This window comes from Cyprinus carpio, chromosome A20 (assembly GCF_018340385.1).
Source record: "Cyprinus carpio isolate SPL01 chromosome A20, ASM1834038v1, whole genome shotgun sequence".
Taxonomy (NCBI): domain Eukaryota; kingdom Metazoa; phylum Chordata; class Actinopteri; order Cypriniformes; family Cyprinidae; genus Cyprinus; species Cyprinus carpio.
Window position 1 is genome coordinate 22,365,734 of NC_056591.1, and position 14,884 is coordinate 22,380,617.

The window sequence follows — 14,884 nt, forward strand, 5'->3', positions numbered from 1 at the left end:
GAGAAGAACAAGTCTCTGTGATCTCCTGGTCTTTAGAACTAGAACCAGCACTAATTAGATTAGGAGGAGGAGGAGAAGGACACGAAAAGCTTGAAAAGCTCTCAAAAATAAACTAGTGTCTTTCAAAGTGATGCTGTAGAGAACCTTTCCATGAGCAGGTCTTAGAAGAACCATTTTTTGTTGCAAGAAGAACCTTTAACATCCACAGAACCTTTCTATTCCACAAAAGGTTCTTTTTAGTGGAATATATTATTTAGTTTAGTAAAAATGTTTATTTTAAGAACTGTTCATGGAGAGGTACTTTGGGGAACCAAAAAATGGTTCTTCTATGGTATCACTGCAGAAAAAATAAAAAAAAAAAAAAAAAAAAAAAAAAACCTTTTTTTTTTTCCATAGCGATGCCATTTTTGCATTCAGCGAACAGTACTTAGCAGAACCACTTTTTCTTAGTGTGAAGAAGCTTTAGTGGATTGTTAATCTTCAGTGGATGTTAAAAGTTCTTCATGGAACCATCAAAGCCAATAAAGACCCTTTAAGGGTGTTTGATGGTTTCACGAAGAACTCGAGAAAGTTTTCAAGATTCTAAGAAAAAATGTTCTTTGAAGAACCAAAAGTGGTTCTTCTATAAGATCTTTCAAGATTTTCTTGTCTTTCTCCATCCTAATATTCTTCCTGATTCTAATTTAGTTAGTGCTGATACTTACTAAGGGATTAAATGCATCATTTTTAAATTAAAAATGGTCCTTCTATGGCATTGCTGCATGTGAAAACCTATTTTGGATCCATGTTTTTTAAGAGTGAAGATCAAAATCTATGAATATTTCTGCATGCCCATCATTGGTTATGTGATTTATGTATATTCATAAAACAGTCATAAAGATGCTTTTGGGCATTTTGGAACCTAATTTGAGCTACACATCACACCTACTGAGCCAAAGCACCCCTGCAGGCCTGTGGCATTGATTTAAGTGCACTAACAGCAGTGTGCACTTGACCAGGTGAACTCTCACTAGTGTGCCATCAGACCTGCTGCAAACCAAGAGATTGCAATGTCAACAGGTTGAATTGCTAAATTCGTCCGTTTTGCCCGGCAACAGAGCCCTTTGCCCCCCTCTGTCCTCAAATCCAGCAACAGCTGCTGCCATATTCTTTCACACATGCCAAAAAAACACACACAGGCTTTTCTCATTTGAACTGAAAGAAAAACCGGAAAACCAACAGTTGCTAAAAGAGTTCAACACCTTGTCCTAAAAGCAAGAAACAGTAAATGTCCTAATCAAATATGCTGGGTTAGAGGAAGCCAGAAGCTGTGTACCTCGGACAGATGTTCTCAGGGCTGAGTTTGGGGTTTGGCCTTCATTCGGGCCTTTAGAGGCAGATTAAACACAATTAAATCAAATCAGACTAAATTTAATGAATCTAAGAGCATGCATTGGATGTCAGTTGGAGTTTACAGCTCAACATCAGGTTATTAGTGAAAATTATTTTATGCATTCTCAAAGAAACCACAGCATAATGCACAATACACAGGCCTCACTTTAATATGTTTTCTGCAGACTACAGTACAATCTACTGTCCTGCACATGTATATCCATCCTAAAACCTGTCAATTTTTATATTATTTGATGAAATGTAAAAGAGATATGTAAAAAAAATTAAAAAAAATAAAATAATAATAATAATATATATATATATATATATAGATAGATATATAATATATATAATATATATTATATATATATATACACACACACATTGGTATAAACATTGTATTAATAAAGTTGCATAAGTAAATATAGGCTATATTGTTCACACATATGGTTGCAGCATACAATACCATAAAAAAGTTAGGCTTATTAAAAAAAAAAATCATAACATAAATATTTACATATGCATATACATGTTGTGTAAGCATGTAAAAATTATATATTGACATATATATGGCAATATCATTCTTGATTTGGGGCAATATGACATATATTATATTTACACATGGGATTTTTTTTTTTATTTTGTGTAAAAATGCTGAAAATCTGCGATATAGCTGGAAAATAAACAGAACAAAACATTCTCACATTCATGTTTCTTTACTGGCTACAAACAAAGCCAATTAAATATTGAAGCATCCAACCAGAAGTGCAAAAACAATGTAAGAATATACAAAAGTATTATTTTAGCACGAGGTTGCGACGAACCAAGAAAAATATTGTTCATTGAGAAACCTGGCCGGACGAAAAATCTTCTCGGGGTTGTGCTGATAACCTGTAAATGTTGATTACATTAGAAAAGCATGCAATAAGAAGCTTTTGACGAGATGTGTGGACTGTTTGCAGCACTTTGGATGCGGAGCTCTTAGTGCAGGGCTGATGTTGTCGTGTCAGGTCGCGCTGACGGTTGTTATTCATATTGGAGATTGTGAAAATATCACAAAAATCCCCTTCAATTCCCCATGCACTCGCTGCTATACGTGCACTTCTACTCACAGATGTAAACATTCCTCTGTCCTGTCCGTGAATGCGCGCTCTCAGGGGACACTGAAGGGGCCAGAGGCGTCAGGGGCGGCCCCTCACATCCCAGCACCTGCGGACAGACGTGAGCGCGCATGGGACCCGCTGCACGTGCACACGCACGCTCAGCAGATGATGGTTAATGAAACCCAGCGCAGACCAGCGTGACCCTGCGGGCTTGAGCCACTGGGAAGTGAAACCCTCTTATCGACTTTAGCTGTGCTTTCAGATGCGTGCATCAGAATAATTCTGAATCGAGATGCACCCCTGATGCTGCAAACACAGCAACAGTGAACAATAAACAAATCGTTATTTTTATTTTTTAATTTATAGTAGCCTACATAAAATAAAATAATAATAATTAAAAAAAAAAACCCTGCAATGTCTGGCAGTCAAGCCTCATTTAATAAGTCAACAAGTCAAGCAAAATTAATTAATAGTGTAATGATAATATTAATAATATTAATGGAAAAACTACTACTACTATTTATTATTATTATTTGCAATTATTATCGCAATTAAAATAATAATAATAATAATAATATTTATTGTTTTTGTGATTGTTTTCATAATGTTATTTTTATTTTTTATAATTGTTATTATTATTATTATTATTATTATAAATAATTTTTGGCTAGTAATACTAATAATACACCAAAATCTAGTGAGAGGAAGATTCATTCACTTGTGTGGATTTATTAATGTTCATTTAATTTTATTTTGTAAGTGACTTTTCTTTCTCTTTTAAAGATCTGTTTTATATGAAAATATCACTCAATTAATTTGTGTGTCCTGCTAGCTAAATAAATTTCACGTAAATAAACGAAAACGAAATTTTTTATTCAGAGTTGATCTAGATGAGAGTTATGTTAATCCAAAAACAGTGAAAAATGCATCTCTGTATTCATGTGTCCTCTTAAGGTTAAAAAAACATGGTTACATAGTATTACCACGGTATTTGTAGTAAAACTGTGGTTATACAGAATAAAAAAATAAATGTTTAGTACACTTTTGCCATAATAAAACCATGGTTAATTTTCTTAAGAGATTTGTATCTGTGTATTCTTTCTTTATTGCTTTTTTTTTTCTCTGTTCTGCTTTTTTATAGCTGTAAGATTCGCGATACGCACTCAGAAGTTCCGATCTGAATCAAATGATTCGCGACTCGCGATTCGAAGTCCGGATCTGAATCAAATGATTCATGATTCGCGATCCGATTGTAGCGCTCCGAATCACTATAATACCAGCCTGCTGCAATAATAATAGTTTGGTTTTGTTCATTTCAGCTGCTGAAATCAGATTACCTTCTCACTTACAGCTAATACAGTCACAGCGATATTTTATATAAACACATGAAAAATATTAGCATTCCCTTTCACTGTTCCTTGTCTGTTTGTGTGGAATCTGCAGAAGGTGAAATCGCGGTTTCATTCTACACACTCTCGCATTTCCCTGTCTGATTCGGTTGTGTTTGCTTCAGTTTCGGGTGTTCTCGGGTGTTTCTGCTCACATGGCGAACCTTATTTCCGGTCGAGCTGGACTCTTCAGAAGAGCTGTGGGACAGACACGAATGTGCGGGTAAGACATCAGCTCGCGAGCTCATAGAGTTGTGTTTGTTGTTCTTTGTGTTTTGTGTTTTTGAATTTTGTGTGTTTAGTTTTTTCGTGTCGTGGTCAGGCCGGTCAGAGGTCAGTGAATGGAGTGAAGTTTTTTATTTGGGCGATATGGTGTGGTGCTGCTGATTGGGTTGTTTAGGTCTGATCTCATGATAAATAACAACAAACATAATAATTATTATAATATCTATAATTGCGTAAATAATCTGATTCCAGTGCCTAAAATGAACAAAACAAAACTTGTTATAAATCGCTTAGCCTATGGGTTGAGTGTAGATAGACGGAGTACAGTAATTTTAGTGTGCAATGTATATATCATACGTAATAAATTAATTAATTTATTAAGATTAAGGTAGTATTTAGCATATTGTGTCATTAATCCGTTATCTTTTATATTTTTCAATTAATTAAATTTATGTAGATAGTACAGTTAATAATAAAAAAATAAATAATAAATTATTATTATATATAATTATATCTATTAAATTAGTTAAATAATATCAGATTCCAGGGCCTCTGAAATGAAACAAAACAATATAAACATATTAAAATCTGCAGATATTTTTTATTAGATAGATAACATCATTTTTGGTAGTGTGTATATAAAATAATAATACTTTAATAGTAATAAAAAATGATCTAATTATTTATTGTAGTAATAATGATTGTTATTAATATTTTTTTTATTATTATTTTGTATTTTATTTTTATCTTTTTGTTTTTATTTTTTATTTTTTTTTTTTAAATTATTTTTATTATTATTTTGTTTTTATTAATGATTTTTCAAGTAATCTAACTTTAATTTATGATAATACAAATAGTACATAGTACTTAGTATAATTTATTTTAATAATAATATCAGTCTAACACTAATAATGATTAGATATTATTATTTTATATTATTATATCTATTCTATTATATTAATATTGCACTATTTCTTCATATTATTATTATTATTTTTATTATTTTTATTTTTATTTTTTTTTATTTGTTTATATATATTTTATTTTTATATTTATATTTTTATTTATTTTTTTTTTTTTTGTTTTTTATTTTTTTTATTATTAATACAATTTATTAATAATTTTATGGTATTTATTCATAGTTTGGTGTGAGAACCTTTATCTTGTTAATATTTATACAATTAATTAATTTAATTTATGTTAGTAGTTAATGGTGTGTGGCTTTTGTTCCTATTGTTTCTTTTTTTTTTAATTTTGTTTTATTTATTTTTGTTTAGTTTTTTTTTTTTTGTTTTTTTTTTATTTTTTTAATTTTTTTTTTTCAGATTTAATTATTTTTTCTTTCACTTTTAGTCGTTTTAGTACTTCGTTTTAGTATTGATATCCTCTAATATTGTATCTTTCATTTTAAGCTTGTATTTGTTCTACACCAATAAAATAATCATTTACTCATTTTAGTGGTAACACTTCACAATGCGGTCCCAGTCACTGCTTTAATAAAAATTAAATATTGACGAGCAGTACATTTATTACATCATTTATTAATCTTTGATTCTTTGTTTTTTTTTTTTATTGTTTTATGTTGTTTGGTTTTTTTTGTTTTTTTTTATTGTTTGATGTTTTTTGTGGATTTTTTTGGGTTTTTATTTTTTTATTTTTGATTATAATTAACAATATGATTTTATTATATTGTATTGTTTATTCGTGCAGAGCAGGAATCATATCACTTTCCTCTTCCTGTGTGGATTTTTCTTCTGATGGTGGAGGCTGGTTGATAAGGGGGTTTTCGCTGTTGTGGTTTTTGACGCGGGGGTATGGGGGCTGGTGTCGTCCTGAAGGAGACTTTCCTCCTGATTTCTTCCACAGAGACGCCAAAGACGCGGTGGATTTAATGCAAGTATGACAGGAAAGAGTTAAATATTGATATTGATGTTTAATGAGATGTCAAAGCATCAGATAGAAATACTGTGATGCCTCGATGTTTGAGTCAGTTGCAGTATGTAGCACTCATTAATTTGTTGAAATATTTTAATCAAATACACAAAAAGTTAAATTTTTTAATCAAATACACAAAAACATGTTTTCAATTTCTGAATTTATTAGTTTTTTGTTTTTTAATATATTTTATATATTTATTTATATTTTTATTTATTTATATTTAATTTTATTTTCAATTATTAATTTTATTTTTTATTTTTAAATTTATATCTTTTATTTTTTTTTAATATTTTAATGTAATTAAATTTTAAATTAAAAATATTATATTATAAAATGATAAAAAAGACAATTAATTAATTAATTCATTCATTTTTATATATTATATGTTTTGTTCATCTCTTGAAAAGAGCAGTGAAGCAATTATTATGATATATATAAATATTAATTAATAATTAATTATTATAAAATTCAAAAATATATATGTGTGTGTATAGATATGTATATTATATATATATATATATATATATATATATATTATATATATATTTTTTTTTTTTTTTTTTTTTTTTAGAATAATATACCCATAATAAGAAATATAGTGGCTCAAAAATGTGTGAAATGTGTTTTACAAAAGATTTATTTATCTATTTTTTTTCTTTTTTCTTTTAAATTAATATTTTTAATTTAATTAAATTTTTAAAAGTAATGAGATAGATAAAAAGACAAGTATTTAGTATTAATTAATAATAATTTTATATATAATTGTTTTATTATTATATATATATATGTTTGTTTATTTTTTAAAAGAGCAGTGAAGCAATAAAATATATATATATATAATCCAGAATGAAATATCGCAGTGGCTCAAAAAAGTATGAAATGTGTTTTACAAAAGATTTTAAAAAGATATTTCTTTCCATCATCTCTGACATCCTCAGTTGATACTAAATTGAGTACCATGGCTAGCATAGTATTTATTTTATTTATCTATTTATATATGTATTTATTTATTTAAAATAAAATAAATACATTTATTACATTTTTTAAAATGCATTTAAATAGTTCAAGAAATGTTTTTTGTGATTATTTTGGTTATTAGGGTTCTGTTATCCTCTCTGGCAGGCTCTGGGTTTGAGGCGTTTCTCTCTGTTAGGATGGAGTGACGGTGGCATCACGGCTCTGATCGCAGCTGCGTTAAACCCCGCCCTCATTCAGAAGATGGTGGTTTGGGGCTCCAACGCTTACGTCTCTCAAGAAGATGTTCAGATCTATCAGTGTGAGACGGAGCGAGAGAATAGCAGAGCAAAATACCAAAGTCAGGGCATTTCGTAAACGTCCAAGCACCTGTGTGTGTGTGTGTGTGTGTGTGTGTAGAATAGCAGAGCAAAATATGTGTGTGTGTGTGTGTGTTTCAGCGATCCGTGACGTGTCGTCGTGGAGCGAGCGAATGCGCCGGCCGATGGAGGAGATGTACGGTGCTCAGTATTTCCGGGAGACGTGGGAGAGGTGGGTGGATGGGATCAGCCGGTTCGCACAAAACCCGCAGGGTGAGAAACTAGTGATCATTCGTTTAACCTGCACCGCCCTGTTCTAGTGATTTTTCATTAACGTCGTGGCCTGATACTTAAATCATGACATTATTTATTGACAGTATTCTGCAGTGATGAAATGTCAGAGCATGAAACAGAAATAACAAGCTAATTTGATGTAAGAGTCGATTACTGTATATGGCACTCATTCATTTGTAAAAAAAAAAACAATAATAATAATGAAAATCGCCTTTATCAATTAATAAAATATATCGCCATATTTTAAAAAATTTTATAAAATTGAAAATTAGATTATAATGAAGATGAGGCTCATTAAAAAGCATTTATTTATTTAAATAAAGCATTTTTTGTTCCTAATATATATATATATATATATATCTCTATATATATTAAAAGATCCACTAAATCAAATGTCAAGGTATTTTTTTTTCTTTCTTTATTTATTTTTTTGAAGTGATAATTTCAAAGTATCAGATAGAAATACATATGTGTGTTTGCTGTGTATATTTATTATGTATATATAAATACAAACTCATGCATGTATATATTTTTATTTATTTATTTATTTTTTTTTTATTAAAAGTATCAGTTACATATAAATGAAAAGAATATAAATATATAAATGTATGTGGCATGTAAATAATTCCAAAATATATGCACATTTAGTGTATGTATATATATGATATATATATATAGATATATACTAAGTATATATATATTGATAAATGATACATAAGAAATATACACAGCACACAACACATCTATTTACTGTAAACGAAAAACCTTTCTTATTTTGGATGCAATTAATACGTGATTATCATTTTTGACAGCACGAATAAATATGGGTGTGTGTGTGGTGTGTGTGTGTATATGTGTATTTATGTTTGTATTAATATATATATATTTCATATATATATTATTAATAATATTCTATATTTATTTATTAGAGCAATAAAGCAATTTTGTTCTAGAATAATATTTTAAAAGCTTTTATCCACTAAATCAAATGTCAAAGTGGCTCAAATTCATATTAATCAGGCCTTTTTTCCTTCATTTATTTATTTAAAAAAAAAAATCTAAATGGAGTTTATAGCGACTCGAATACACCTCTTCTGTGATGAACATGTTTTCAATTTCTGAATAAAAATTAATAACATTTTTTACATTTGAATGAAATTTAGAATTATGAGATCACATGCCTCATTAAAAGCCTGGGAATTATTTAACATTTATTTAAATTTATTCATTTAATTCTCAAAGAGGATAAAAGTGAAAAAAACATACAAATGAAGAATATTATTTTTATATAATTTTAAATATTATTTTAGAAGAAAATTGCTTAATTGCCTGTAATGTATTTATTTATTTTAATATTTTTAATGTTTTTTTTTTTTTGCCAATAAAGGAGCTTTGCTCCAAAGTAATATTTGAAAAACTAAATCAATATTTTTGATATAATTCTCATCACAGTTAATCAGAAAAATTCTCATTATGATAATAGAGTTATGAAAACTTTCTAAAGTAGGGATGTGACGATTAATCGTGAGCCGGTTGAAAATCAATTCAAATATGTGACGATTCAAATCGGTTGAGATGCTAAACAAATCATGATTCAGTTAGGGTTAGGAGGTTATATAGAATGTATGTTCTGAGGGGAACTTACTGTCTTTAGCAAAATTTAGCTGGGATTTTTTCTTTTCATCTTGCCTCTGTATAAGGCCATATTAAATTTTCAGTAATGCAGCGCTGCTTTGTTTAACAGCGGTAACCAAGGAAACGCTTTGAAGCTCCACCTGCTGCGGTTTTCATAATTGTTGTTTTACATTGGTAACGCAAGGAAACGCTTTTAAGCTCCACCGCTTAGTTTCATAAGTGCTCTTGTTTCGGGGGTACCAGTAAACTCTTTAAGTGCCAACTGCTGCGGTTTCATAAGTGCTTGTTTTACCAGCGGTAACCAAGGAACGCTTAAGTGCCACCTCTGCGCGTTTTCATAAGTGCTTTTTGTTTTACAGCGGTAACCAAGGAAACGCTTTAGGGCCACCTGCTGCAGTGTTCATAAGTGCTTTGTTTACAGCGTAACCAACGGAAACGCTTTTAAGCTCCACCTGCTGCGGTATTTTCATAAGTGCTTTGTTTACAGCGGTAACCAGGAAAAGCTATTAAGCTCCACCCTGCTGCGATGTGTTCATAAGTGCTTTTTTTACAGCGGTAACCAAGAAAAACGCTTTAAGCTCCCCCTGCTGGGGGTTTTTCATAAGTGCTTTGGGTTTACGCGTTACCAATGGAACGCTGGTAAGCTCCACCTGCTGGCCGAGAGTGAATCTGTGTCTCCGTTCGCTCGTCTGCCTGTTTCGTCTGGTTCATGCAGATATTTTTATGTATAGTTTCACAAAACTGAAGTCAAATCATTCTGTTTTTGCTTCAAATTTCGAAATCATACAATCTAATTTAGTCTAAAAACTGCTCATGTTGCATGTATGCAGCATCTTTGTTTGGATCATGATTAAAATGCAGTGGTTGCCTGACAATTTTATTTGTGTTACTTATTTATTTGATTTGGGGCTTGTTTTAAAATGTACGTCCTTACTGTGTTTGTCATCAGGTAACATCTGCAGGGAAGTGCTGCCGCTGATCTCCTGTCCCACGCTGATCGTCCACGGAGCCAAAGACCCCATGGTGCCCTCATTTCACGCAGAATACCTGCAGCAGAACATCAGGGGCTCGAGGTGAGACGCTCACAGCTTCTGTCGTTACGGAGGAAGCTCTTCAGTCTCTTAACGAAGGCTTTGTGTTCGTCAGGCTGCATGTGATGCCGGAGGCGAAGCACAACCTGCATCTGCGATATCCCACTGAGTTTAACACACTGCTGCAGGAGTTTCTGACTGAATGAGCAGCACCTTCTGCAGTCATGAGTTTAACACACTGCTGTCCTGCTTTCAGTCAAGAAACAGTGAGCGTTGTTGTTTAGGGGCAGTCAACAAGGACTTACTGTGTCCGCTTCAGTCAGAGAAAAACAGTCTGTTGTTATAAACTGAAGCCTTTTACTCGCCTGTGTGTTTTCATTTTTTTTTGATGTTTATGTTGTTGCTGGATATTCGTGGATTTTTTTTGGTTTGAAAAAGCACTATAGTTTTAATACAGCAACACTAACTGTATTAATGATTGTATTTTTGAACAGAAGTGTTACAGATTCATACTAAATTAAAGTTTATTTTACTATCCATTATTATATTTATTATAATAATGTAATATAAAAATAATTTAAATATATATATATATATAATTTATTTATTTATAGCCATAACACACACACACATAAATAAACATACATAAATATATTTAATTTATATATTTGTTTATATATAATTTTGGTAACACTTTACAATAAGGATCATTACATAACATTAGTTAACTAGTTTAGTTAACATGAACTAAGCATGAACAATACTTCTACAGCATTTATTAATCTTAGTTAACATTCATTTCAACATTGACTAATGCATTATTAAAATCAAAAGTTGTTGTCATTAGTTAATGCATTGTGAACTAATGACTTTACTTTCATTATCTAACATTAACAAAGATTAATTAATACTGTGATAAATGTATTGTTCATTGTTTGTTCATGTTAGTGTTACTTTTATACATAAAAAAATTAAATATGAATTATAATGAAATAAAATATATAAATTTGAATATTTTGTAAATGTGTTCAGGGTATTTTACCATAACAATCTGCATAATTTGCTTTATTATTATTATTATTTATTTTATTTTTTTAATGGTTTTGAATGCTTTGATTTTGATACCTTACAGTACGATGGTATATTTTGAACGGGCTGAGAGCCAGATTTTAATCAGATTTTCTCTCATAAATCATAATAGCATTGCTCCAGAACGATTTTTTTTGGCGTTTCTCTTTTTTCTTTTTCTTTTTCTTTTTTTTTTTTGAGCTTTCATTTCACTTTCATTGTATGGTAAAAACACCGTGAGCTTTATTAAGTACTCATTTTATATTTTTTAATTATCGTATGCATAATTGTAATGTTCATGATTTAGATTTAAAGCGCACTGCATGATTCAGTAGGCGGCGCTCGTCCTCCAGACCGGCAGGCGTCGCTGCAGTGTCGCGTCGCGGCGGAATCCGGAAGAGCGACGAGCGTTTTTACTTTCGTTCTGAGATTCCGCATTGATCGTTGTTTCGGGATGGAGACGGCGCTGAACGGAGGCTCCGTGGAGCCCATCACGGTGCATGATTTCTCGGAGAAGATCCTGGAGCAGCTCGTTCATTTCCATGTGATGAAGCTGAGCGGCGGGTTCTTCCTCTGGATCGGGTCTGAGCCGGTTCTGTCCAGTCTGGCTCTGGCCGTCAGCAGCAAACACGTGAGTCCGTCAGAACCAGAACCAACATCAGATACCGTGTGCTAACACTATTCAGTTTTCTATTAGTGTGTGTTTACCAATCAGTGGGTGTGCTGGGCAGTGTCCTTTTATTATTATTATTATTATTAATATATTATTGTAGTATTATTAATATTTTGAGTTAGCTCATTATATTTTGTATTTAAGTTTTACTAATTTTATTGCATGCTTTTTAGCTCGATTTCATTTTAATTTTAGTATTTATTTATTTTTTAATTTTAGTAAATGCATTTTTATATTTACATTTATCTTTTTATTAGTTTACTATTTAGTTTTAATCATTTTAATATTTCAACTTAAAAAAAAAACAAGTTTTTCATATAATATTTTATTTATTTTTCATTTTCATTAATTATTATTTTGATTAAAATAGTTTTAGTTTCAGTGATGTAGTTTAATACTTTTGTAATTTTTAGTTTATATTTTAGTTTTAATTCTTCATCTTAAACCTAATTATTTCGTTTATTTTCGTTAACGTTTCTAATTTATTAAAAAAGTTTTTAAATGTTTTTCATCCGATATTCATATTTTATTTCAGCTTTATTAAAAGTTTTTAATAGTTTTAGCTGACAATAACAACACAAGTTTAAGTAGTTTATTATTTAATGTATTTTTATTAGTCTAGTTTAATACTTCAACTGAAAACTATTTATTTCAGTTATTTGCCATTTTCTAATTTAAAAAATAAAAGTTTATATTTAGTTTCATCTTTATTAAAACTGTTTTTAATAGTTCTAATTGACAGTAACAACTAGTTTTAGTAACTTTATTATATGATTTCGTCATTTTAAAATTTTTATTTAGCATTAAATATTTTTATTCCAGTTTTAGAAATTTAAAAACATTTTTTTAAGAGTGTTTTAAGTTTTTCATCTAATATTTATATTTAATTTAATTTAACAAAAACAGTTTTTAATAGCTTTACGGATTTACTGATTTCTGGGAGAATCTTTTTTTTATCATGCAACAATCATTCTGTCATTGGCAAATGTTTTATAAGGGTATGTTTTTGGTATGTTATGAATGATAATGCTCTCTGTTTTAAAGCTGAAGGTTCACAAATGAAAGTTGCTCTAGAAGTGTATCATGATGTTGTTTTTTCCCAGGATTCAATGCCTCTGTCCACTCTGGTTCTGGGCGACCCGTCAGACACGACTCCAAGCTCTCTTGCACAGAGACTCAGTAAGATCTCATTTAGTGTTTTACAGCTCCGTCTAGCATTCACCTAGTTTCCAGCATTCACTTTCCTCTTTCTTTTCAGCAAAGAAGACACAGAAACAGGTATTTGTAAGTTACAATTTACCCGTGACGAGCTCAAATCTCGCGCTGCTGGTGGAGGACAGAATCAAAAAGGAGATGGAGCTTCATCCTGACAAGTTTTAAACGTCTGCTGTACCTTTCTTTTTTTTGTACATAGCTCAATAAATCTAAAGCAAAAATTATTCAGTCGTAGCATTATTATTTTGTGTGGTATTAATCCAGTTATGAGCCAAATGTATGAAGGTTATAGCAAAGAAAAGCTGATCATTAAAATAAAAAAGTAAAAGTACTTTAGGTTAATTATTAAAATCCTTAATTTATGCAAAAGACAGAAATATATTGATCAGAAGGTGTGGAAAAGCTTGTTTCTGTCACTAAAAAAGGCAACTATATTTTTATCTCACAATTCTGAGAAAAAGAGTCAGAATTACATGAAAATAGTCTGAATTCTGAGATAAAAAGTCGCGATTAATAGAAAAAAAAAAACTTTGTTTGCTATAACTGCAGTTGCAAGGGGAAAAAAATCGGAAATATTTAGAAATGAACATTTTAGAATAAAAACTGACATTTTAAAATTTAAAGAAAAAACAAAACCTGGAAATATGAGGGGGATTTAAACATTTGATTTCTGAAGATTTCTCAAAAAGTCATGGGAAGTAATTATTAAAATCCTTATTTTATATATATATAAATTGTGTAGAAATTGTTTTGTGTGAGTGTTCAGAAAAGACAGAAATATATTGATCAGAAGGTGTGGAAAAGCTGGTTTCTGCCCCAAGACAAACAAAAAAATAAATATATTTTTTAATCTCACAATTCTGAGAAAAGAGTCAGAATTACAAGATCACAATTGCAAGGAAGTAGTCTGAATTCTGAGATAAAAAGTCGCAATTAATAGAAAAAAATAAACTTTGTTAGCTATAACTTTAATTGCAAGGGGGAAAAAATCTGAAACATTTAGAAATGAACATTTTAGAATAAAAATTTACATTTTAAAATTAAAAAAAAAAAAAACCTGGAAATATGAGGGGGATTTTAAACATTTGATTTCTGAAGATTTCTCAAAAAGTCATGGGAAGTAATTGTTAAAATATATATAAATTGTGTAGAAATTGTTTTGTGTGAGTGTTCAGAAAAGACAGAAATATATTGAAAAGAAGGTGCGGAAAAGCTTGTTTTTGCCACAAGACACAAAAAATAAATATATTTTTTAATCTCACAATTCTGAGAAAAAAGAGTCAGAATTACAAAACATAAAGTCACAACTGCGAGAAAATAGTCTGAATTCTGATATAAAAAGTCGCAATTAATATATATATATATATATTTTTACTTTATTTGCTATAAACTGCAATTGCACGAAAAAAGAAAAGAATTCTAAGAAAAAATTTAACTTTTTAAAATGTTAAATAATTTTTTTTTTTTTTTTTTTGGTTCTGCGGCATAAAAAAATGATTCAGGATTCGGAGAAAAAGTCAGAATTGTGAGACAAAACTTGAAATGCGTTCAGTAAAGTTCAACAAGCTTCCATAAAACCCTGTTATTAAAATATGAACAACAAAATATACTGTATTAAAAAAATGGTATTTATTTACAAGTGCAATGTCTTCAAACGGACTGTTAACAT

The 14,884-nt window shown here is 30.0% G+C and overlaps 2 protein-coding genes across 2 annotated transcripts; both read left to right on the forward strand.

The window, feature by feature from the left end:
• The first annotated feature begins 2,314 nt into the window (after positions 1 to 2,314).
• bphl (biphenyl hydrolase like) lies at positions 2,315 to 10,646 on the forward strand. The gene is made up of 10 exons (XM_042778344.1): positions 2,315 to 2,325; positions 2,486 to 2,671; positions 3,988 to 4,085; positions 4,165 to 4,195; positions 5,798 to 5,984; positions 7,148 to 7,301; positions 7,441 to 7,572; positions 10,178 to 10,301; positions 10,375 to 10,477; positions 10,546 to 10,646. The coding sequence occupies exons 1-9, from the start codon at positions 2,315 to 2,317 to the stop codon at positions 10,463 to 10,465; spliced, it is 1,014 nt and encodes a 337-aa protein (XP_042634278.1). The 3' UTR covers positions 10,466 to 10,477; positions 10,546 to 10,646.
• Positions 10,647 to 11,722: 1,076 nt separating this feature from the next.
• LOC109064949 (proteasome assembly chaperone 4-like) lies at positions 11,723 to 13,439 on the forward strand. The gene is made up of 3 exons (XM_019081970.2): positions 11,723 to 11,958; positions 13,104 to 13,179; positions 13,259 to 13,439. Exons 1-3 carry the CDS (start codon positions 11,782 to 11,784, stop codon positions 13,378 to 13,380), a joined length of 375 nt encoding a protein of 124 aa, XP_018937515.1. The 5' UTR covers positions 11,723 to 11,781; the 3' UTR covers positions 13,381 to 13,439.
• The last annotated feature ends 1,445 nt before the right edge of the window (positions 13,440 to 14,884 follow it).